Source organism: Macaca thibetana, chromosome 7 (assembly GCF_024542745.1).
Source record: "Macaca thibetana thibetana isolate TM-01 chromosome 7, ASM2454274v1, whole genome shotgun sequence".
Lineage (NCBI taxonomy): Eukaryota > Metazoa > Chordata > Mammalia > Primates > Cercopithecidae > Macaca > Macaca thibetana.
In genome coordinates, this window is record NC_065584.1 from 157,723,387 (window position 1) to 157,747,001 (window position 23,615).

Genomic DNA, 23,615 nt, shown 5'->3' on the forward strand with positions numbered 1-23,615 from the left:
GAGGCTTTGTTCATTTCGTTTTTACTATTTTTTCTCTACACTTCTTGCTTCATTTCATTCATTTGATCTTCAATCACTGATATTCTTTCTTCCAGTTGATCGAGTTGGTTACTGAAGCTTGTGCATTTGTCACGTAGTTCTCGTGTCATGGTTTTCATCTCTGTCAGTTCGTTTATGGACTTCACTGCATTGGTTATTCTAGTTATCCATTCTTCCGTTCTTTTTTCAAGGTGTTTAGTTTCTTTGCACTGGGTACATAGTTCCTCCTTTAGCTCTGAAAAGTTTGATGGACTGCAGCCTTCTTCTCTCAACTCGTCTAAGTCATTCTCCATCCAGCTTTGTTCTGTTGCTGGTGATGAGCTGCATTCCTTTGGAGGGGGAGATGCACTCTGATTTTTTGAATTTCCAGCTTTTCTTCACTGCTTTTTCCCCATCTCTGTGATTTTATCTGCCTTTGGTCTTTGATGATGGTGACTTACTGATGGGGTTTTGGTGTGGGTGTCCTTTCTGTTTGTTAGTTTTCCTTCTAACAGTCAGGACCCTCAACTGCAGATCTGTTGGAGTTTGCTTGAGGTCCACTCCAGACCCCGTTTGCCTGGGTATCAGCAGCAGAAGCTGCAGAAGATAGAATATTGCTGAACAGCAAGTGTTGCTGTCTGATTCTTGCTCTGGAAGCTTCGTCTCAGAGGTATACCCAGCCATGTGAGGTGTGAGGTGTCGGTCTGCACCTAGTGGGGGATGTCTCCCAGTTAGGCTACTCAGGGGTCAGGGACCCACTTGAGCAGGCAGTCTGTCCGTTCTCAGATCTCAAGCTCTGTGCTGGGAGAACCACTGATCTCTTCAAAGCTGTCAGACAGGGAGATTTACATCTGCAGAGGTTTCTGCTGCTTTTTGTTTAGCTATGCCCTGTCCCCAGAGGTGGAGTCTACAGAGGCAGGCAGGCCTCCTTGAGCTGTGGTGGGCTTCACCAAGTTCGAGCTTCCTGGTGGCTTTGTTTACCTACTTAAGCCTCAGCAATGGCGGGCGCCCCTCCCCCAGCCTCGCTGCTGCCTTGCAGTTAGATCTCAGACTGCTGTGGTAGCAATGAGGGAGACTCTGTGGGCATGGGACCCTCCGGGCCAGGCATGGGATATAATCTCCCAGTGTGCCATTTGCTAAGACCCTTGGCAGAGTGCAGTATTAGGGTGGGAATTACCCCATTTCCCAGGTGTTATGTGTCTCAGTTTCCCTTGACTAGGAAAAGGAATTCTTTCCCCCTTGCCCTTCCCAGCTGAGGCGATGCCTCGCCCTGCTTCAGCTCTCACTGGTTGGGCTGCACACACTGACCAGCACCGACTGTCTGACACGGGCCAGTGAGATGAACCCGTTACCTCAGTTGAAAATGCAGAAATCACCCATCTTCTGTGTCGCTCACGCTTGGGAGCTGGTGGCTGGAGCTGTTCCTGTTCGGCCATCTTGGGTGCCCCCCTGCCCACTTTGATATCTTGAACCCTCTTTATTGTCACTTTCAACTCATCTGCCTAGAAAAATTTAATTTCAAATGTCTACTTTCCTTCCTTTTCTATTTTATAAAATCACATTCTCATATTTGAACTTCTTTAAATACAGTTACCAACGTCAACTGGGCTCTCAGTGTAGCCCAGTAATCCTGTTTTCCCTCTTTAGTGCTCTCTTCCATGCTTGCCACAGCTATTTCAGATGTTTTCCACTACCTGCAAATTCTGGTCCTTTCCAACACCACCAGCCTTCTCTCATCATCAGCAGATGAACTCATCTTTATTTTAGAGGCTATTCAAGCCATTAATGATTCGTGTAACTACTACCAGGCCTACTCATATGTTCAATCTTCTTTCTTGTTTCAGTGAGAGAGGCAGCTTTCCTTCAATCCAAAATTAATCCTTCTACACATCTTTTCTCATGTAAGCATTTTAATGCTTTAAATTTCCCTCTAAGCATTACTTTATTTGCATTGTCCACATTAGACATGCTGTATTTTCATTTTCATTAAATTCAAAATATTTTGTAATTTCTCATATGATTTCTTCTTTGATCTGTGGGTTACTTTATAAGTGTGTTGCTTAATTTCCAAATATCTTAGGATTTTCCAGGTTTCTGTTATTGATTTGCAGTTTAATTCCATTGTGGTTAGGAAACATACTTTGTACAATTTCATTCCTGTTATGTGCACCTTAGTAGTCAAGGGAATTCTTCTGCCAAATTCTGGAGCGCTCTCTCTCTCTCTCTCTCTCTCTCACACACACACATGCTCTCTCTCCCTCTCTCTCTCTGCAGCTCTTTTCTGTTTGTACCCTGATCTGCAAATTGCAGCCACCTTGGCCTCCCCAGTCATGATCTTTGCCTCTTCAACTCTGTGAGACTGCAAAGCTCTCTTTGGTTTCCTCCACCGTGTGCTGAGGCCTGGAAATGGTCTACAGGCTGTAAGATGGTGTCATTTTAGGACTTACTTTGTTTACCTCTCTCTCAACGGTCATAGTCCTGTGCTAAATCTGTTGTCCAGTGTCTGAAAAATATTGTCTCATCAATTTTGTCCAGTTTTTAGTTGTCCAGGGCAAGGAGGGTAAGTCCCATCCTTGATACTGCGGTGTGATCAGAAGCCTGCATCATCTTACCCTGTAATTGCCCATATCTATTTCAGTCTTTCTACTGGTTCTTTCCATCAACTTTTCAACATGCTCAAGTCTCTCCTCTATTGCAAAGAATATAAAAGAAAACCAAGCTCATGTCATCTTTATTTACCAACCTATCTCTCCTCTACCTTTTACAGCCAAACTTTTTGAAAATTATCTGTATCCTTGCTACTCAAAAATATTGTTGGTGGACTGATAGCATCTTTGTCATCTAATAACTCATTAGAAATGTAACATCTCAGGCCCCATCGTAGAACTACTGAATCAGAATCTGAATTTTAGGCCAGGCGTGGTGGTTAATGCCTGTAATCCCAGCACTTTAGAGGCTGAGGCAGGCGGATCACGAGGTCAGGAGTTCAAGACCAGCCTGACCCATATGGTGAAAGGCATGGTGGCACATGCCTATAGTCATAGCTACTCGGGAGGCTGAGGCAGAAGAATGCTTGAACCCGGGAGATGGAGGTTGCAGTGAGCCAAGATTGCACCACTGCACTCCAGCCTGGGCTATAGAGCGAGATTCTGTCTCAAAAAAAAAAAAAAAAAAAAAAAAAGAATCTGAATTTTTAATAAGGTTTAACAAGGTAATTAGAATGTACACTATAATTTGAGAAACACTGTCTACATTTTCCTTCTTCACTTTTCATCTTGTTCCTTAGTGTGTTGTAGTCTGTCATCTGTTTATAGTACTGCATTAGAGCTGTTCTTGCCTGGATCATCAGTGACTTTCTCAATGTATATCTAATGAATGGGTGTCTCTCTATCTAACGAATGGCTGCGTTTTACTCTCAGCAGTTCATTTTCCTTTCTGATATATTCCTTTGGCTTTTCAGATGTACTGTTCTCTTGTCCTCTGACCTCTGTGGCCTTTTCAGGCTTTTCTTTCTCTGCCTGTCTCTTAAATGTTGGCGTTCTACAGAATTTGGTCCCCAGCTTTCTTCAGATTTTACATTTCTCTGCCTGTCTCATCTTTTCCTGTAACTCCAGTTTCAGCATGTATTCTTCATTCTGAACCTCTCCTGAGTTCCAGGATTATATGTCCTCCACATAAGCACCTTAAACTCTCCATGTTACCGTGGACACATGATCTCCTTCATCATGTCCTCCTCCTCAGTGACTGGCACCACCATTTAGCCATCATCCAAGCTAGAAACTTCTCATTCATCTTCAACTACTCCATCATCCTTTCTCCTCCTTTACTCACCTTACTTTCACATTTATTCAGTCTTAAGATGTATTAATTCCACTGTAAAAATTCATCATGTCTGCCTTTTTTTTTTTGTCACTATTTCTGCTTTCCTAAACAGGACTTCAGCAGGTTTCAACTGAGATTACCACAGTGGCTTCCCTATCTCCAGTCTTGTTGCCTTTAAACTAATCTCCATTTTGCAGTAAGAATGATCCTTTTAATAGTAAGTAAATGTGATCTTTACCTACCATCTTAAAGCCCTTCAAGACCCTTGCCAACTCTCCTTAACTTCCAAACTTACTGGCTTCGTGTATGAAATCATCGCTATCTGGTCGCTGCCTTCCCAGTTGTGAATTTCTTTGAGTACTTTGCCACTTCCACTGCCAGCTTGTTTCCAGGCCTTTGCACCCACTGTTCCTTTGACAGAGTGTCTTCTGCTCTTCACTGGCTGGCTCCTGAGGTTTCATGTCATTTTGCAGGAATGTCCTCCTTGACTGTCTAGGCCAGTTAGATTCTCTTCGTGTACATATGTACTTTGTACATATCCTGTCATGGCTCCTATCACACTGTTCTGTGGTTGTATTTGTGGCTATGATTATTTCATTGTGTATGTCCTCCACTATAAGCACTCTAAGGGCAGATAGTAAGTATCTTGTTCCCTTAACCTAGGTGCTTAGCATGTGGCACCCACTCTATACCAGGCAGGGTTCCTGCTCTCATTGAGCTAATAGTGTATTGTGGGGATGGAGGTGGGTTAGGGTGCAAGAAACAAAAGCAACAAAAGAAAAATAATTTTATTCTTATACATAGTAGATCCTTAGTAATATTTTTGAAAGAATGTATAAATTATTATTATTGTTTTGAGATAGGGTCTCACTCTGTAGTCCAGCCTGGAACGCAGCGGCATGATCATGGCTCACTATGTCCTTGATCTCCTGAACTCAAGCAATCCTCCCGCCACAGCCTCCCAAGTAGCTGGGACTACAGGCACATGCCCTGTGCCAGGCTAATTTTTTTAAATGTATTTTTTGTAGAGATGGAGGTCTCACTGTTTTGCTCAGGCTGGTCTCAAACTCCTCCTATGCTCAAGTAATCATCTTTCCTTGGCTTCCCAAAGTACTGGGATTACAGGTGTGAGCCACTGTGACTGGGCCAAATTATTATTTTAAAGAGCCCTTCAAGTGCAGAAATCTTGGATGTTACTGACATTACTGACTTAAGTTCTTGAAACTCAGCTCTCTAAAAATGTAATATACCTTTCTGGACCTAGTGTTCTGTGGTAATTAGGTTATTGTTCAAACCCTTCAAATCTAATTCTTAGTTTTTTTTGTTTTCTTGTTTCCCTGAACAGAACTGTGGTAATCAAGGACTAGTGGAGGTATACTTTAGAAATAGCAGTGAGAAGTCATGGTTAACTTTGAAAATAGAAAAGTAAAATAATAGGTGTTGTATGGTGTAATTGTTTTTATTAAGAAATGATATGTTTTATTCATTGTATATAAAGTTCAAGCCCTAGATCCTAAAATTAGAAAAAGTTTCTCATCAAATAGCTGAAATATTGATTTGATAGTCAACAGATGAAATAGTCTGTTCTCACACTGCTATAAGGAACTACCTGAGACTGGGTAATTTATGAAGAAAAGAGGTGTAATTGATTGTCAGTCCTGCAGGCTGTACAGGAAGCGTGGCTGGGGAAACCTCACAAAACTTACAATAATGGTGGAAGGTGAAGGGGGAGCAGGGCACATCTTCACATGGAAGAGCAGGAGAGAGTGTGGAGGGGAAGGTGCCACACACTTTTAAACAACCAGGTTTCATGAGAGCTCACTCAGTATCACCAGAACAGCAAGGGGAAATGCGCCCCCATGATCCAGTCACCTGCCACCAGGCCTCACCTCCAACACTGGAGATTATAATTCAACATGAGATTTGGGCGGGGACACAGACCAAACCGTATCATAGGCAGAATATTTAGAGCAACTCTCGAAAAATGTGGTCTCTTTATTAATTTTGAACTCTAATTATATGAAAATATTGTATTACATTTCTTGAAAAATCCTATCTACCCAGAGTATCAGTGAAGTGTTTTTATTATAAGCATCAGAAACATTAACTAACTTAAGTACAAAGGGAATTTGTTAGGATGGTATGGGGTTGCTTAAAGGATAAACAGAAAAGATAAAGAACCAAACAAATGTCCACTGTTTCAATTGGGCCAGAGGAATTACTTTTCTGCAAATGATTAGTCTTCTGGGCAAGGCATTGAGTTTCTTGAGTCTATATGCCTAAGAGCACCTGCTGTGTGTTGCGTAGTTTCTGGTATATTATAATTGCTTAGACAACAACAACCCAATGCAATGTTTTCTCTTGATGTCTTAATATTGTAAAAGTATAAGGACATTTTCCTAAATAACAATATCATTGATCACATCTAAGAAAATTAAAATTAATTCAGTAATGCTATCTAATATACTCAACATTTAAAGTCATCTGGATATTCTCCAAATGTTTTTTGTTGCCCAGGATCCAATAAAGTTTCACTCATTGCATTTGCTTGTTTCTCATTAGTCTCATTAGTTCATGTAGGACAGTCTTCTTATTGCCTTTGTTTTTTATGACATTCACTTTGTTTACTTGAAGAGTCCAGGGTAGTTGTCTTGTAGAATGTTTCACATTTTGGATTTGCGTAATTATTTTTTCATGCATAGATTTAGGTTAGACACTTTTGGCAAGAATACCACATGCTGCTAATTGCATCTCATCAGGATGTTTATGAAGCCGGGTTGTCCCACTACTGTTAATAGTGAATTTGGTCACTTAGTTGAGATGGTGTCTACCAAATCTGTCCATTGTGGAGGTACATTTCCCCCTTCGTAATTGATTTGTGGATGACAGTCAAATTGTATGACTTCTTTTATCCAGTGGTTTGAGCATTCATCAGTAATGAATCAGTTATTACTGAGCTTTTAATGAAAAGTTTCTAAAAAGTTTCCTTTCTAAATAGACATTTGTGATTAGGCATTAAAGAAAGGGTACGGGTAGTCACTTAAAAATCCTTTCATTTTTACTGTTTAGATGTCAGAACAGTTATATTAGACAGCTGGGAAAGAGCTTTGCTTTGATTCCTCACAATTATTGTCATGATTCATGTTAATCTTTTACCCTTTCCAGAAATAATACGTGTTTTTTTTTTTTTTTAGAGAACTTGATTATTTTAAAACACGTTAATGAAGGCCAGTGCAGTGCTGTACAATGGAAATATAGTACAAGCCAAATACGTAATTTGAAATCTAGATACCACATTAGAAAAGTAAAAAGAAACAGATGGAACTAATTTTAATAATATATTTTATTTACATGAATATATCCAAAATATTTTAACATGTAGTTAGTATGAATATTCTACCTTCTGTGTGTGTGCACTAAGTTGTCTAAATCTGGTGTGTATTTTATACTACTTAAAATCTTAATTTAGATGAGCTATGTTAAGTTATCAATAACCACATGTCACACATCACTATCCCTATTGGATAGTGCATATCTGGTGGTTACAATCTTGGGCACAGAGGAACCAGACTAACTTGGTTCAGATCTTGCCTTCTTCACCAGCTAGCATCATGACTTTGGGCAAATTCTTTATTCTCTTTGTGGTGTAGTGTTCTCATTGTAAAATGGAGATAATAATAGTTATTACTACTAGGGATGCGGAATTGAAATAATTAATATAGGAAAAGCACTGAATCTGTCTCTGGCACATAGTAAATGCTTAGTAAATGTTAACTCCTATCATTATGTCTTTAGACTTCGTCCAATAGTTCCCATTCTGTCTTTGAAGTGTCCTTATATTGTGTTAGGGAAGCTAGGACTAGATATTGAATCCCTTGACTTCTGTTTTATATCTTGCTGGTTTTATCCTCAGTCCCTTGCTTTATAAACTCTTCTGTAGTGACTTTCTAAACCAATAAGATGAACTAGATTTTTTTAGGAGAGTTTTAATTTCAAGCATTCTCTCCCCTTGTTAACATAATTTATTGAAATGAATGGGAAAACCCGGCACCTCTGCAAATGGCAATGAGTTAATGAGAGATTTATAATTATGATTTTTTAAGCTCACAAAAGATTGAGAGCTACAATATATTGGGTTGCTTTTTCTTTGTAAAATAAATACCTCTGTCCCGCAGAAACCTATGTAATTGTAGCAGTAAGGTAAAACAGATTCACATTCAAAATTAAGGTGATCTTGAAGATTGATGAAGTGTAGTTGTATATAGTTCAGAGTTATTTAGGATGCTTCCAGATTTGTTGATTATCCAGTCTTACATTAGGTCATAATAACTGCAGAAGATAGAGAAGGGAGTATTTAATGAAGTTTTGCAGAGGAGATGTCCTGTTTAAAAATAACTTGACAGTTTACTGTGATACAACATTTGGTACCTAGAATACTACTAGTAAAGTATCATTGCTCATTGTAGAAAAATAAAACATCGTTAAGCAAAGAAGTATCAGTTAGTTGAAGCCTTTGTAAGTATTCACTGAATCAACATTCCTAAAGACGATGTTGCTAAAATGAAATGATGGTAATTGAATATTACAGTGTAAAACAATGCCATGATTCAGGGGATTGGATTGTACCTCCGTGTTAATTTTTACGTTGTATTATCATTGCAGCCATATTTTCATCAGTATAACAAACGTGGAACTGAAAAAATGCTTGTTTCAGAAATTTAAAAGACTTTGCAACAGTATTGGGTGAATGCGCATCTGTATTAGGTCTTACTCTCAGGAGAATCTTCTGGCCACCAGTATTAAAAAGTGGCTTATAAGATATTTCCAGGCTGAGTACAGTGGCTCATGCTTGTATTCCCAGCACTTTGGGAGGCTAAGGTGGGAGGATGACTTGAAGCCAGGAGTTTGAGACCAGCCTGGGCAACATAGTGAGGCCCTGTCTATACCAAAAAGACAACACCACCGAACCCCAAAAGCTTTCATGAACGTTCTGTAATTAATGTGAAAATTCTTATATTTTTCTCATCTAGCATAATGAAAAATGACCAATTCAGATTTTCCCCCAAGTTTTGAGCTAAAGTATAGCTAAATATGAGCTAAATATTGCTAAGATTGTTTATTATTAATGGACTTTTCCTGAGAATTGTTTTGGAGAATTTCCAGGTGACTGGTTAGAACGTTAATGGTACTGTCTGCAGGTTATCACATTGCCCCTTGTCTTCTTGCACATCATGAAGAAATTATATAGAATATTGACTTTAGTTATTTATGGTACTTTAAGAAGTTTACATAAAACATTTTTACAAAGGACAGACTTCAAGTCATCTCGAGATCAAATTTTGGAGACTAAGGCTGATCTTAGAAAAAGCAATGGAGATTTGATGTTGTCCTCAGTCATTAAGAATCGCTAATACTTGATTCCATCTTGGCCCAGGCACCTTTCCTACCTATAGGATCCTGAAAAAGAATAAAACAAAACAACAAACAAAAACCAAGGTGCAAATAGCCATGGCAAGTCAGGGGTCATTTTAATACTCTCTGATAGTCCAGCCTGCTCATGGGAAGATAGACCTTAGAAAAAAGAACTCAAACAAATTTACAAGAAAAAAACAAACAACCCCATCAAAAAGTGGGCAAAGGATATGAACAGACATTTCTCAAAAGAAGACATTCATACAGCCAACAGACACATGAAAAAATGCTCATCATCACTGGCCATCAGAGAAATGCAAATCAAAACCACAATGAGATACCATCTCACACCAGTTAGAATGGCAATCATTAAAAAGTCAGGAAACAACAGGTGCTGGAGAGGATGTGGAGAAATAGGAACACTTTTACACTGTTGGTGGGATTGTAAACTAGTTCAACCATTATGGAAAACAGTATGGCGATTCCTCAAGGATCTAGAACTAGATGTACCATATGACCCAGCCATCCCATTACTGGGTATATACCCAAAGGATTATAAATTATGCTGCTATAAAGACACATGCACACGTATGTTTATTGCAGCACTATTCACAATAGCAAAGACTTGGAATCAACCCAAATGTCCATCAGTGACAGATTGGATTAAGAAAATGTGGCACATATACACCATGGAATACTATGCAGCCATAAAAAAGGATGAGTTTGAGTCCTTTGTAGGGACTTGGATGCAGCTGGAATCCATCATTCTTAGCAAACTATCACAAGAACAGAAAACCAAACACCGCATGTTCTCACTCATAGGTGGGAACTGAACAATGAGATCACTCGGACTCAGGAAGGGGAACATCACACACCGGGGCCTATCATGGGGAGGGGGGAGGGGGGAGGGATTGCATTGGGAGTTATACCTGATGTAAATGACGAGTTGATGGGTGCAGCACAGCAACATGGCACAAGTATACATATGTAACAAACCTGCACGTTATGCACATGTACCCTACAACTTAAAGTATAATAATAATAAATAAATTAAAAAAAAAAAAAAGAAAAAAAAGGAAAAAGCAAACAGGTAAAATTGCTGTGACGATTACACATAGGGAAGAAGGATAGAGGACTAGCATCTCTTCAGAAGTAGTTGTTAGAGAAGGCCTCTGTAGAAGGGACAGTTTGGTTAAAACATGAAGGAAGAAGCTAGCCGTGTGACAGAGAGTGGGTGCAGAGCAAGTGTTCAGGCAGAGAGGATAGCACATGGGGAGGCCCCAGTGTGGGAAACGACATGGCTTGTTCGAGAGACTGAATAATGTGGCTTATTCACAGCCCATTGAGAGAAGTGAGACGAAGTGTGGTACGAGATTAGGTTGGAAAGCGGCAGGAACCAGATCCTGTAGGTAGGCCATCGTAATGAACTTGGATTTTATTTTAGCTGTTTTGGGGAGTTCTTGAAAGATTAGGGAAGAAAGATGATCAAATTTGGTTTTAAGATCACTTAATATTATTTTACACATAATAGTTGTTAAAATACGAGTCAAAATACAGTCCATATTGTTTTATACGTAACAGTTTCTAAAATGTGATTGTGAAAACTGAGGTCCTAGATTGTTAGCGATTTTGGGGGAGATATTGTAGGTTTTTGAACTGTGAATAGTTACTATTTACTGAGGACCTGTTACCTGCCAAGCAGTGAAGTATTTTACACAGATTCTCTCTCATCTTCACAGAAATTTCCTTGAAAGGAGGCATAATTTTTCCTGTTTAATGGGGGAGGAAATTTTAGATACAGAGTGAAATTAAGCAACTAGCACAGAAGGGCTAGGATTCAAAAACATGTCTGCCTGACTTTACCGTCCCATGGTTTTTTTTAGTGTCTTTTTGCAGGGAGGGAGATGGGGGAGAAGAACAAGGCTGAAAATTGAAGAAAAGGAAAGCACTCTTATTATCATAAATGTTTGTGGAATAAAGGAATTTAGATTGTTTTTTAATTTGGGGGAGTGATTGGGAAAGTAGTTGCTATAAATTAGAAAATGTATCAAAGTATGTTACTGTATAGAAATTGAATCTCTCTAGAATTTCACTATAGAACATTATGTTCCTGAACAAGAATTTCAGATCTAGCTTTGATTAGACATTGACATTCACTGTTTTTATGGTACACTTGTATGCCATGAAGTTTTAAAAGCATATATGTTTATCAGACAATTAAAATGATCTGTATAATTTTAACAATTAATTACATGTTTTCCCTAGGAGTGGGTTCTGTAAAGTTGAAATATAGGGAAGGTGATGTGTCTGAGGTAGATCAGTCTTTGGAGAAATTAGCTGTGCAGGGCAGAGAGAGCTTGAGCTCTGGAACCAGGAACAGTAACTGTTACGTAGCAAAACAGTGTAGAAAATGTTTAACTCTTAAGTGTTCCCTGTTGTTAGTTGGTAACATGAATGTTGTTGAGATCGTTGAATGTTAAATTATTTTAATTTTCTAATTTTCTAAGGTAGTTGAGAACTTGAAGCAAGATAGTCTGAAATGCATAGTGATAGTGGACCCTAAAGGATCAGGATGGATGAAATGTAGGATTTGGAGTCTGACGAGAAGGGATGGGATGGTTGAAAGAAACATTAACAAGTAGTAAAAAAAAAAAGAAAGTCCTTTGACAGTAGTCTCTTAGCTTCTTATAATAAAGTGATACTTTTCTTACGATGAGCTTTATACAGAATGCTGACGTTTGTAGGTATATAAAAATGCTGCTTATCCTTCTGCCCTGCATTTCTGCTACTAGTAAACGTTGAACCTTTTTTGGCAATAAGACAGATAGATTTCATTTTATTTCTGCAAGTATTCAAATACCATATGTTAATGTTTTACTCTGGGTACAATAGAGTTTAGAATTATTACTGGTCACACAATTAAGACATGCACCGCATGATATGATTTGTTGATATTGGTGGGAATTACAACGGAAGGAAGTTCCCTGTGGATATTTTCTTTCCATAAGATGGAATTCTATCAAGAAGTGTGAAGTATTCTATCAGAATGTGAGGAATAGTCTATCAAGAAGTGAGAGCTATTCCATTAAGAAGTGAGAAATTTGAAGAGACTTGGAAATGTAGAAGATATTAGATAGGATCATTAAACCTATTTCAAAATGGAATCCAGTGACTCTGGCCATACTAAACCAAAATTAAGCAAATATAAGTGGCTGGGAGTCAGGTCCCTGGGGAGAAGTATAGGACAGTTTTTATACAAAGTCAGCTAAGGAGTGAGTGTTTGATAACCCTTTTATTGTAACAAAAAGTGGGTAAAGAAAATGGTGATAGATCTTTTAGAAAATAATCTCCTGTTCCCAGCAAAGGGTTGTTCACCACTACCACCGAAAAAATTTTTGTTGTTGAAAAAAAAGAAGAATGTGTATGCAATTGTTCATATATATATATATATAAGTAGCAATATAGAAATACGTGGAGTAAAAAGTGTTCTCTCGGTACGCTCTCCGTTGGCAGCTCAAACCCACTACTTTCCCCAGGGAGAAAACAATGTTAACTGTTCAGTGTTTGTTATTCTATTCTTTTCCCTTTGTATTTGCATTTAAATATGGGCATACGAGCGTCTGTACATGTGTACATATTTTAATATCAGAAGAGTCATACTCTACATATTTTGAACGTAAATTTTTTATGTATCTTGACACTCTTTTAATCTCAGCATACAAATGTATCCCAGACTTTTCATAATGTTCCTCTCCTGTGCAGACTGTATGTGTGTATGAGTTTATGAATGAAGATAGCTATATTTCTGCTTAAGTAATACTATTTTTATGTAAAATATTTAGACAATACCAAAGGTGAAAGAAAAAACTAAAAATCAACTGAAATCCTTGAGATAATCCCTATTTTGGCGACCATTTAAAAAAATGTTTTTCTTTAGGTATTTACACGAGTGTGAACATATATCACACCTGCCACATATGAAGGTATAATATATATGTGTGTGTGTGTGTGTGTGTGTGTGTGTGTGTGTGTATTTATTTATTTATTTATTTTGAGACAAGGTTTCTCTCAGTCACCCAGACTAGGTCTCCCTCAGTCACCCAGACTGGAGTGTAGTGCTGTAATCTTGGCTCCCTGTGTCCTCTGCCTCCCGTGTTCCAGTGATTGTCCTACCTCAGCCTCCTGAGTAGCTGGGACTACTGGCAAAAGTCACCACTCCTGGCTAATTTTTGTTTTGTTTTGTTTTGTTTTTTGGTGGAGATGCCTAGGCTGGTCTTGAACTCCTGGGCTCAAGCAGTCCGCCCGCCTTGGCCCCCCAAAGTGCTGAGATTACAGGGGTGAGCCACAGCGCCCAGCCAGTGTAGTATTTGTAAATGGATTATACATACAAGATGATTTTTATCATGGAACTATTTTATCTATCTTCCACTCCCTTTCTCCTATCTTTCCCCTCCCAGTAACCAGTAGTAACAACCTGGTGTACATTTTTCCTGCCTTTCTCAATACCCATATAATCATATACATATGAAATTATATAATTTACACTCATCTGCATTATTCATTTTTCACAGAACTCATTCTACATCACTGAAATGTAGCCCGCTCATTTTTTTGCTGGATAATATTCTAAGGCAAGGGTCAGCAAACTGCAATAAATGGATCAAATCCATCCAGCCACCTATTTGTATAAATAAAGTTTTACTGGAACACAGCTTCACCCATTTTTATATTGAGCAGTTTAACCTTTTAAATTCTTTGTTTGTTATATGTGGCACAATTTTCCCCCCAATCCATTGTTTGTCTTTTGCTTTGTTACGGTATTTTACCATAAAGAGTTTTTTGGGGTTTTTTGTTTGTTTGTTTTTTTAATGCAGTAAAGTAAAACATGCCTCTTCTAGCTTTGAGTTTCCTATTTTGATTTAAAAGGTTGCCTAACTCCAGGATTATCCTTGTATTTTCCTAAAATTTCTTCTAAGTTTTTTATCACTTGCATTTTTATAGGCCTTGAATACATTTTTACGTCTGTATTGAGTGGCATTGTAGTATAATGTAATATAAGATCACAGATAATGAACAAATAGCTAACAATAATGTAGTATAAGGTCACAGACCATGGTTCTGTGATTTACTACCTGTGTGACCTTTGACAAGGTCCTTAACATTTTTGTGTTTTTTGTTTTCCTCTCTAAAATGGGGCTGATTCTTGTACCTGTTTCGTAAGACAAGCTTAAATGAGTGGTTAATATGTAGAAAATACTTAGAACATTATCTGGTACGTAAGTGCTTTTACTATTATTACAGGGTGTGAGTAGGCATCTCATTTTTTTCCCATATGGATAATCAGTTGTCCTAGTAACATTTATTGAGTAGTTAGTTCATCCTTTTCCTCAATCGATTTAAAATGTCATCTCTACTAAATATTAAGTTTCCAAATATATATAGCTCTGTTTGGGGGCTTTATAGCCTGTTATGTGTCTTTATCCCCTGCTCCAGAGCCACAGTGGTTTAATTACTGTAGCTTTATACATACTGGTAACTAACAAGTGGAGTCCCTTTACTTTGTTTTGCAGAATTACTTTGGCTCTTATTGGCTTTTTTTGCTCTTCCATATAGTTTTGTAAACACTCATCAGAATTTACAAAAACTATTTGTTATTGAGTCTTAGCATAGAAGGGAATGATAATAAGTGGCCATGATTAGAATGGAACCTGCAGTCCCTCATTAATACTTTAACCATTGGAAGTTTTTAGAAGTTATCTGGTTATATAATCTAAAGATTGGTCCACCATGCTAGGTGGGTACTGGGAATATAACAAATGAAAACTGTAGAAAGATAGATCATAAGCCTGCAGTTCCTGAACTATACCCTGAGATACCCAAAGGCACTTCAGAGAACTCCCAGGGTCATTTCAAACTTGTAGGGAAACATGGCCACATCTGTTGGACACCATGTGAACTTCTAGCTCAAGGTAGTTCACAGTTTCAACATCTGATTGTGCCATCTTCATTTTGTAGCTGTGATATCTTTGCGAAGTTGAACTTCTGGTGGTTACTGTTTTAAAAAGCAAGTACTATGCAAAAATCAGTGTGGGACAGGATATGTGGGTGGCAGTATTTAGTTGCACAGCATCTGAGTTTTAGAAGTTGTGCGGGGCCCTATAGGTGCAAACATCCCATAGTAACTAATTGTGGTTATTTTAAAGTGAAATATATATAAAAATAGATATGTGTATATATAAATACATATATATATTTCAGTTTGCATGTATTATTTTTTCAAAAAGGTGCTAATTTGTTGGGACATAGATACTCATTTGTTTGAACCTGTTAAAAAAAGATAGAATGGTTAGCTGTTTCTTTTGACCTATGGAATTCTTAAAAGAAACTACAGAGAAAATAAGGGTACCAGGAGCCAAGCAAGTTTGGGGACCTCTCTACTTTAACAAGTTATTACAAATATTCAAAGATTAAGAACCTTTGGAGTGCTCTGTAGGTAGCGCATACACCATGCTTGCTTAGAACAGGCAAAACTAACATTGCCTGGGCACCTGGGACAGACAGCATTTCTGAGCAAATGGTATTTAAGCTGAGCTTGAGGGAAGACTGGGAACTGACTGAAAGGAGTGGTGGTGGGAATAGCTTGTGTGAAGAGGCAGGAGCTGTGGGGAGCTGACTGAGAGAACAATGCAGTGGGGCTGGAGATAGGCAGAAGCTAGATCAGGTGGTGACTGACGGGACGGTCGACTAAAGGAGTTTCTTCAGTTTTCTTTGCAAAAGGCAGCAGCAAGCCTTTGAGGGTTTTTAAGTGAAGAGAGGATATCTTAGGTCACTGCCCTCCTACTGAGGGAACAAAATACAGAATGATATACAGAAATATTTAAGTAACACTGTGTTCTCAATAATTTAGAGTGAATATTTTTTGTAAACATTTTGAAGTACCTTGATTTTGAAAGGCATTTATAAGCTTTCCTATGAGTGTAATTCGCTCTTAATTTTTCAAACACATATACTTTTTTTGTGTTCAACCTGGCTCAATTTTAAAAATGAAAAAAAAAAAGGCAGTGTTAAACTGCAAAACCTTTAAATTGTAATTTGGGGGGGTATTTTTTCAAATGGCAAAAATTGTGTTGTAATTTTGGAATAAAATGTATTTTATTATCAGTAATACAATATTTCAGATTTTTAATTTGCGTATTTTAACCACCAATCTAACACATTTATTTTTTAAGTTTCTGAGTTAAGTTTGGGGGGTATAATAGAGATTTAATAGTTACTAAGTAAAGATATAAAAGTAATTTCTCTTAGTTTAGCTATCTTTTTATACTTCCTTTTTGTTTATATGTTTATTCTACTATGATTCCAGTAAACTAATGCAACATAAACATTTTGGTAGCAATAAGAAACTAATTGCAGGTTACTTTTGAAAAATTTCTAAGCTTATTTTCAGGAATTTTAAGACTTGAAAAATAAAATAAATTTTATAGTCATTAAATGGGCATGGAGACCTGAAACTCTTCTTTTTTTTTTTTTTTTTTTTTTTTTCCGAGATGGAATCTCGCTGTTGCCAGGCTGCAATGCAGTGGCGTGATCTCGGTTCACTCAACCTCCACCTCCTGCGTTCAAGTGATTCTCCTGTCTCAGCCTCCCGACTAACTGGGACTACAGGCACGTGCCTCCATGCCCAGCTAATTTTTGTATTTTTAGTTGAGGTGGTGTTTCACCATGTTGGCCAGCCTGTTCTCGAACTCCTGACCTCATGATCTACCCGCCTTGGCCTCCCAAAGTGCTGGGATTATAGGTGTGAGCCACTGTGCCCAGCCATCTCTTTTCTAATACCTGCCTGTGGTGTTTGGGAAAGGGTAATTAGTCTGATTAGAATTAGAATTTGCTTATCATTGAAGTGTTGGAAAACTTTTAAAACAATTGAATGTGATTTCCTTCCCTCTGCCAGTGTGTTTTGTATTTCTTTAGAGCTATTTGTTCATTATATAATATATAATTTGTGTCATCCTTAAATTCATAATGTAAATAAATTATAAAGAGGTGTAGATATATTCGAAAAACAGTCTTAGTTTCATTTGCTGGATTAGGTTTCTCTGATTTTTCACATGAAGAAAGCTGATGACAACTTGAGTTATTTACAAGGGAATTGGTCAGAAGTTTTCTTGAAGAAAAGTGATAAAGCTTTAAGTTGGAAAGCTTTCCAACAGGCTGAGAATATAAGGTTTATAGCAAATATTTTTCTTTAAATTTTGTTCTTCCCATGTTCAAAGAACTGACAGGGACTTAGAAAAATTAAGCTAATTCCTCCCGTGCTCTTTACACTAAAATGAATTCTAGATGAAGATTAAATGTAGAAAATCACAAAATAATAGAACAAAGCAAGGCTGAAATTTTTTATAATCTTGGGATAAAAAAGACCTAAGTATAACTTTTAGTTTTGTGTAGCTTAAAATTTATTCTTATAACAAATATTATAAAGTCAATGGAAAAAAGAATATTTGTAAAATATGATAGCAGATTGCTTTTTAATTCAGTCAGATGAATACATTCACTAGAAAAATGGACAATGTGTGTGTATAGTAAATTTATGAAGGAAATACAAATAACTAATAAACATAAAAAGATACCTCTTAATGAAGAATCATTTTAATTTTCTGCCTCCTTTATGTTCAATAGAGAATTTCACTTTGAATGCAGTAACTTAAAGTATTTATAAATCTAATTCTAGGGTTTGAAATAAAACTTTTATTAGATACTCATGTCATTTAACAAGGCTTGTTTATCTCAGGTAGAAGGTTTTTTTTTCCCCCTAATGTTCTTCTAAATTGGTCAAAGTTTGGTTTCCTATTTGAAAGTAAATCTTATTTATTAGACATTTATAGTGAGATTACTATATTTATGTGTCATATCCAAAGAGCAACAGTTAATAATTTTTGGACTCGTTAGTAATATATTTTCTGACAGAAATAGTAGAAGAAAGGTTTGCCTAACTTTGTTCTTTTTCTTTATTTTTGTAGGAGCCAGCATTCGAACGTTCACTCCATTTTATTTTCTGGTGGAGCCGGTGGATACACTCTCAGTTAGAGGCTCTTCTGTTATATTAAACTGTTCAGCATATTCTGAGCCTTCTCCAAAAATTGAATGGAAAAAAGATGGAACTTTTTTAAACTTAGCATCAGATGATCGACGCCAGCTTCTCCCAGATGGATCTTTATTTATCAGCAATGTGGTGCATTCCAAACACAATAAACCTGATGAAGGTTATTATCAGTGTGTGGCCACTGTTGAGAGTCTTGGAACTATTGTCAGTAGAACAGCCAAGCTCACAGTGGCAGGTAAGGTTTAAGTGATTTTTTTTTTTTTTTTTTTTTTTTTTTTTTTTGCATTTTCAAATATTTGTAACACATACATCTTGATAAAAGCACTATTCTTTTGGAGTTTTCATTTAATTAGTAGCAACAAATGTACTCATTTAACAGATATCAACTGTGCATATACTCTGTGTATGGGACCTTGCTATAGGGTTTGCTCAGTGCCGTAGAGAATAAACTGTAGCGTGTTTCCACTTGTCCGATGGCTTAATATTGCTATCAGAAGTACTGAGCAGTTCTTTTCTCCTTTTAAACGTGGAAGTGGCAGAGGAAGTGGTATAGGAAAATTAAATCACTTTGATGGCCAACTTCTATCTTACCCAGCATAGCCATTTAGTATAGTTTTGTAAAACTTGAAGTAAAGTCAGAATCCTGGTTCCTTGATGCCTTAACCAAGGAAATGACATTCAATTGGATTAATTGTTTTAAAATCTAGACAGTGTATATTAAGGTGGAGAGCAGAAAGTTATAAAGAGAGGAACTTTCCCTCCTTTTCAGAGTTTCCTTATTTGAAGAATGGTGGAAAATGTAAGAAAAATTAGGGATCTAGAAGAATAAGATGTGGTTTCTAAGTAAGTCATGTCTGTTTTATAGTAGATACTAGCATTCCTGAGATAGTGTTTCTTTACTTGAGTACCAGAGGAAATAGTTTTTGTGAAGGGTCATGTTATACAAAAATGTTATCGTTAAGTCCTGTATTTACTCTCACCTTGGTGAGATGCCCACGTGTGAGACAGGACCTTAGAGATAGTAGTCTCCCATCTCATTCCTACTCCAGGATTATGGTTTCCCATCTCAGGCTCACTCCAGAGTGTATTTGCTCATACTTTCAGAGCACAATGGCTGGTTTTTTTTTCTCTTTGGGGACAAATACTCAAAGTTGAATTTGGGTGTGGCAAAAAGTTTCTGTAATTATTCCGTAGTCATAGACTGAGGATAGAAAATGTCCCTTTTCTTTCCTTCTCTCTCTCCCTCACTCCCTTCTACCCTCCCTTCTTTCCTTTCTTCCTTCTTTTCTCTTTATATTTTTCTTCCTTTTCTTTTCTTTCTCTTTTCATTTCCTTTTTCTTTTCTTTTCTTTTCTTTCTTCTGTCTCCCTGAAATAATCTATTTGCCAGGCTTTCTCCAACATGTTTCTTAAATAAATTAGTATAATGACTGCCTTTACAATGTTATAATGAGGTCAGTGTTTATAATTTAAGTTCTTAAATGTCTCTTATCTGGGCTTTATTCATGGGCTCCTTCCTCTCAGCTGTCCCCCCACATACTATCATTAAATCCAGTGAATTCTGCTTCTTAATTTCTCTGTACTTAATCCACTTTCTCCTTCCCGAGGCAACTTCCAGTGTTCCCTCAGCACAGCCTTGTAAGCATCTGCCTGCTACCTTACTCTTCCCCTCCTCCAGTCCAGTCTCCAACCTGGCTAGAGTACTCTTTCTCATCCTTCAGTGATCCTCCAGTAACACCATCAAGGTAACATCTAAACTCTCAAATAACAGGCCTGTTGATTCCTTTTATGAGCTGTCCTCCACTTCTCCAACCTTATTTCTTAACATTTCACCCTGCCTCTGTCCCCACTCCTGTCCCCTACCTCCACCATCACCCTCACCACAGTTATAAGCACTGGCAGTACTGAGTGTTTTTTTCCTTTCATTTATTCTCTGCCTTCCACCCTTTGCTTATGGCATCCCCACTGCCTGTTAATTTTATCCTCCACCTTTTCCTCACTTTCTTCTCCTCTGCTAAGTTTGTCCGTTCTTTCTCTTAGCTTTGATACCTTCAGGAAGCATTTTTTGACCCAGTATCTAAGCAAGCAGCACCATAAAAGGTGATACATTCTGCGGTGACTGCATACAGGGTTCTGTAGGAAAGTTATTTAACCCACTCTTGGCCCTAGGTATCAGGAGTAAATAGTATCCAAGCTAAGTGATTAAATAAAAGTTCTTTTAAATAGTTGCATAGTATACATTGTCTAGATATACTTACTGTGATTTATTTGAAGATTTCTTTGTTGATGAACAGTTAAATGGATTAAATTGTTGGATATTATAGGCAATACTATAGTGAACTGCCTTCTGCAAATCTTTATTTCTATAAAATAGATTACTGGAATTGGGATTCCTGGATCATAATATACACTTGTGTGTGTGCGCAATTAAAAGGAACTAGTTTGTCAGTTCCTCAAAATGTTAACCATGGTGTTACCATATGACCCAGCAATTCCACTCCTAGGCATTGTGGGGTAGGTATGGGGTTATGCGGAATGACTGCAAGTGAGTACAAGATTTCTTTCTGGAATGATGAAAAGGTTCTGAAACTAGATTATGGTAATGATTACCCAACTTTATTCATATACTAAAAAATATTAAATTATGTACTTTAGATAGTGAACTTTATGGTATATAAATTGTATCTCAATAAAACTTAAAATTCTGCCAAATTGCCATTCTAAAAGACTCTTAGAGTTTTTTGGTTGCAAGCAGTAGTACTGATCATAGCCAAGTCAAGCAAGAAGGGAAGTTTTTAAAAGATCAGCAAATAGGTACCTCATAGAATTAAGTATGAGAGGTCTTTTTCCCTGAGCTGTCTCATTTCTCCACAACCAAAATTTCTGTTTTTTTTTGCCTGAGCAGTATGCTGGCTGTGGGTATTTTGTGCCCAGAGGTGGGGTAATAGGGTGCTCTATATACAGACATTGTTAATATCCTCTTGTCAACTCCAGGTCTTACTCCCACTCTCCTTTTTGTCCTGTAGTTCTCCAGAGGCAGCAGGACAACTGGCTTCCTTCTTGGGAGCGCAGGAAGCTGCAGCGTTCCCTGCCTTGATATGTCAGTTACTAGTCCTCCATGTGCTTTCCCTACTCAGAAATTTTTTGAAATCTCTTGTCTGCCAATTCTCCATATGTTTTTGTGAGCTTACATCTTAAAAATTACTAATTTTCATGAGACCTCAGGAGGAAGAATTTTTTGACTCTTAAAAATACAACTGAGCTGGGCGCAGTGGCTCACGCCTGTAATCCCAGCACTATAGGAGGCCGAGATGGGCGAATCACCTGAGGTCAGGAGTTTGAGACCAGCCTGGCCAACATGGTGAAACCCCATCTCTATTAAAAATACACACATTAGCCAGTATGCTAGTGCACGCCTGTAACCCCAGCTACTTGGGAGGCTGAGGCAGGAGAATCGTTTCAACCCTGGAAGCAAAGGTTGCAGCGAGCCAAGATTGTGCCACTGTACTCCAGCATGGGCGACAGAGTGAGACTCTGTCTCAAAAAAAAAAAAAAAAAAATTAAATTAAATTAAAATAGAACCATATTTTGGTTTTATTGATTAAGATTTCCTCCTTTCCCCAACTTTATTAGTTTCTGTGTTTCTCTTTGTTAATTCCTTTCTTCTGATATTCTGGTTTCTTAAAAGTAGATTTTTGATCAAATCATGGGAGCTCAAGGAAAAAAAGCAGATTTTTTGGATAATTTTATCTTTATTTTTTTTCCTGCAAAAATCCCCTTGAAATGAAAAAAAAAAAAGAAAAAGAAAAAGCTTATTGCAGGGCTGTAAAACCTGTGTGATTTATGTTTGAACTAATTCACCGTCATAAAACTAGAAAACCTGTAATCATTTCTCATGATTTGTTTGTTCTTCCTTGAAGAAACATTTTGTTTCATTCTGAGCATAGCATTCACTTTTTAGATATTAATTATAATAGCTAGTTAAGTGTTTATGCAATATACTATATATAAATTATTTATTTTAAGTACGTTTTTTTCTTTTAACAATCCTGTGAGGCCTATTATTCTCATTTTACTTGTGAAGACACTGAGTCTTAGGGAGTGGTTAAATAACTTGCAAGCTTCATACACCCATGAAGTGGTGGTATGGGGATTCAGATTCAGATATGTGACTTGAAAACTGTTGCTCTTAGCTACTGCATCCTGTGGCATCTATATTTATGATGACATTTTTGGTTCACATTTTATTTTGAGATCATTTCAAACTTAGGGAGTAGGTACAAGAATAGAACCAAGAAATCTCATATAGCTTCACCTAGATTACCTGATTGGTAACATCTTATCATATCTGCCTTATCCCCCAAATATGCATACATCCAAATACATATTTTTTCTGAGCCATTAAGAGTAAATTGCAGACAGGTTTTCCTGTAACTGCCACCTAAATACCCACGTGTATAGTTCTTTGAAACAAGGACATTCTCCTAGATAACCACAGATATCCATCAAAATTAGGAAATTAACTATAATACAACAATACCGTTTAATTTAGATTTCACTGATTATCTCAATAATGTTCTTTATAGTAAACCCAAAAACACAGTACCCCCCTGTCCTCCTCCCACACATACTCTTCTTTCTGGCCCAAGATTACATATTTCACTTAGTAGTTGTGTCTCTTTAAACTCTTTTGACATAACTTGGTTTTTCCTTGCCTCATTTTGGGTTTGTTCGATTTCTCCCATGAATAGATTCAGATTTTGCAGTTTTGGGAGAAATACCACAGAAGTAATGCTGTGTTCTCTGTGCATCATGCCAAGAAGCATGTGCTATTTTGTTCTGTTGCTGGTGATGTTAACTTTTACTACCTAAGATGGTCTGTGCAGTGTTTCTCCATTGTAAAGCTTTGTACTTTTGTTAATTAGTAATGAGTATTTTGGGAAGAGATACTTTGATATTCTGTAAATATACTGTTCCTCATCACATTTTTGTTTACTAGTTTTAGTATCCATTGAGATTCATGCCTGAATCAGTTATTACTATCAAGTGGTGATTTTTCTAGTTCCATCATTTCTGTACGGTAGAGCTTTTCCTTCTCTTCCACTTACTTGTTTGCATTTGCACGAACTCACAGATTCTTGTTTTATTCAGTGGGTTATAGTGCATGTTAATACTGTTATCCCAGATTTAACCAGAGGAAGCTCCCTTCAGTCTGACTTCTATGCCCTTTTGATATGTCTTCATTGTTCTTTGGACACTTT

The 23,615-nt window shown here is 37.3% G+C and overlaps 1 protein-coding gene across 9 annotated transcripts in view; it reads left to right on the forward strand.

Annotated features, from left to right (window-relative positions):
• NEO1 (neogenin 1) overlaps window positions 1–23,615 on the forward strand; it is a 259,185-nt gene that overhangs the window by 53,259 nt on the left and 182,311 nt on the right. For all 9 annotated transcript variants that reach the window (XM_050797720.1, XM_050797726.1, XM_050797723.1 and 6 more), the window contains exon 2: window positions 18,273–18,590. In XM_050797720.1, the coding sequence (XP_050653677.1) occupies window positions 18,273–18,590 (318 nt within the window). The remainder of the gene's footprint in view (window positions 1–18,272; window positions 18,591–23,615) is intronic.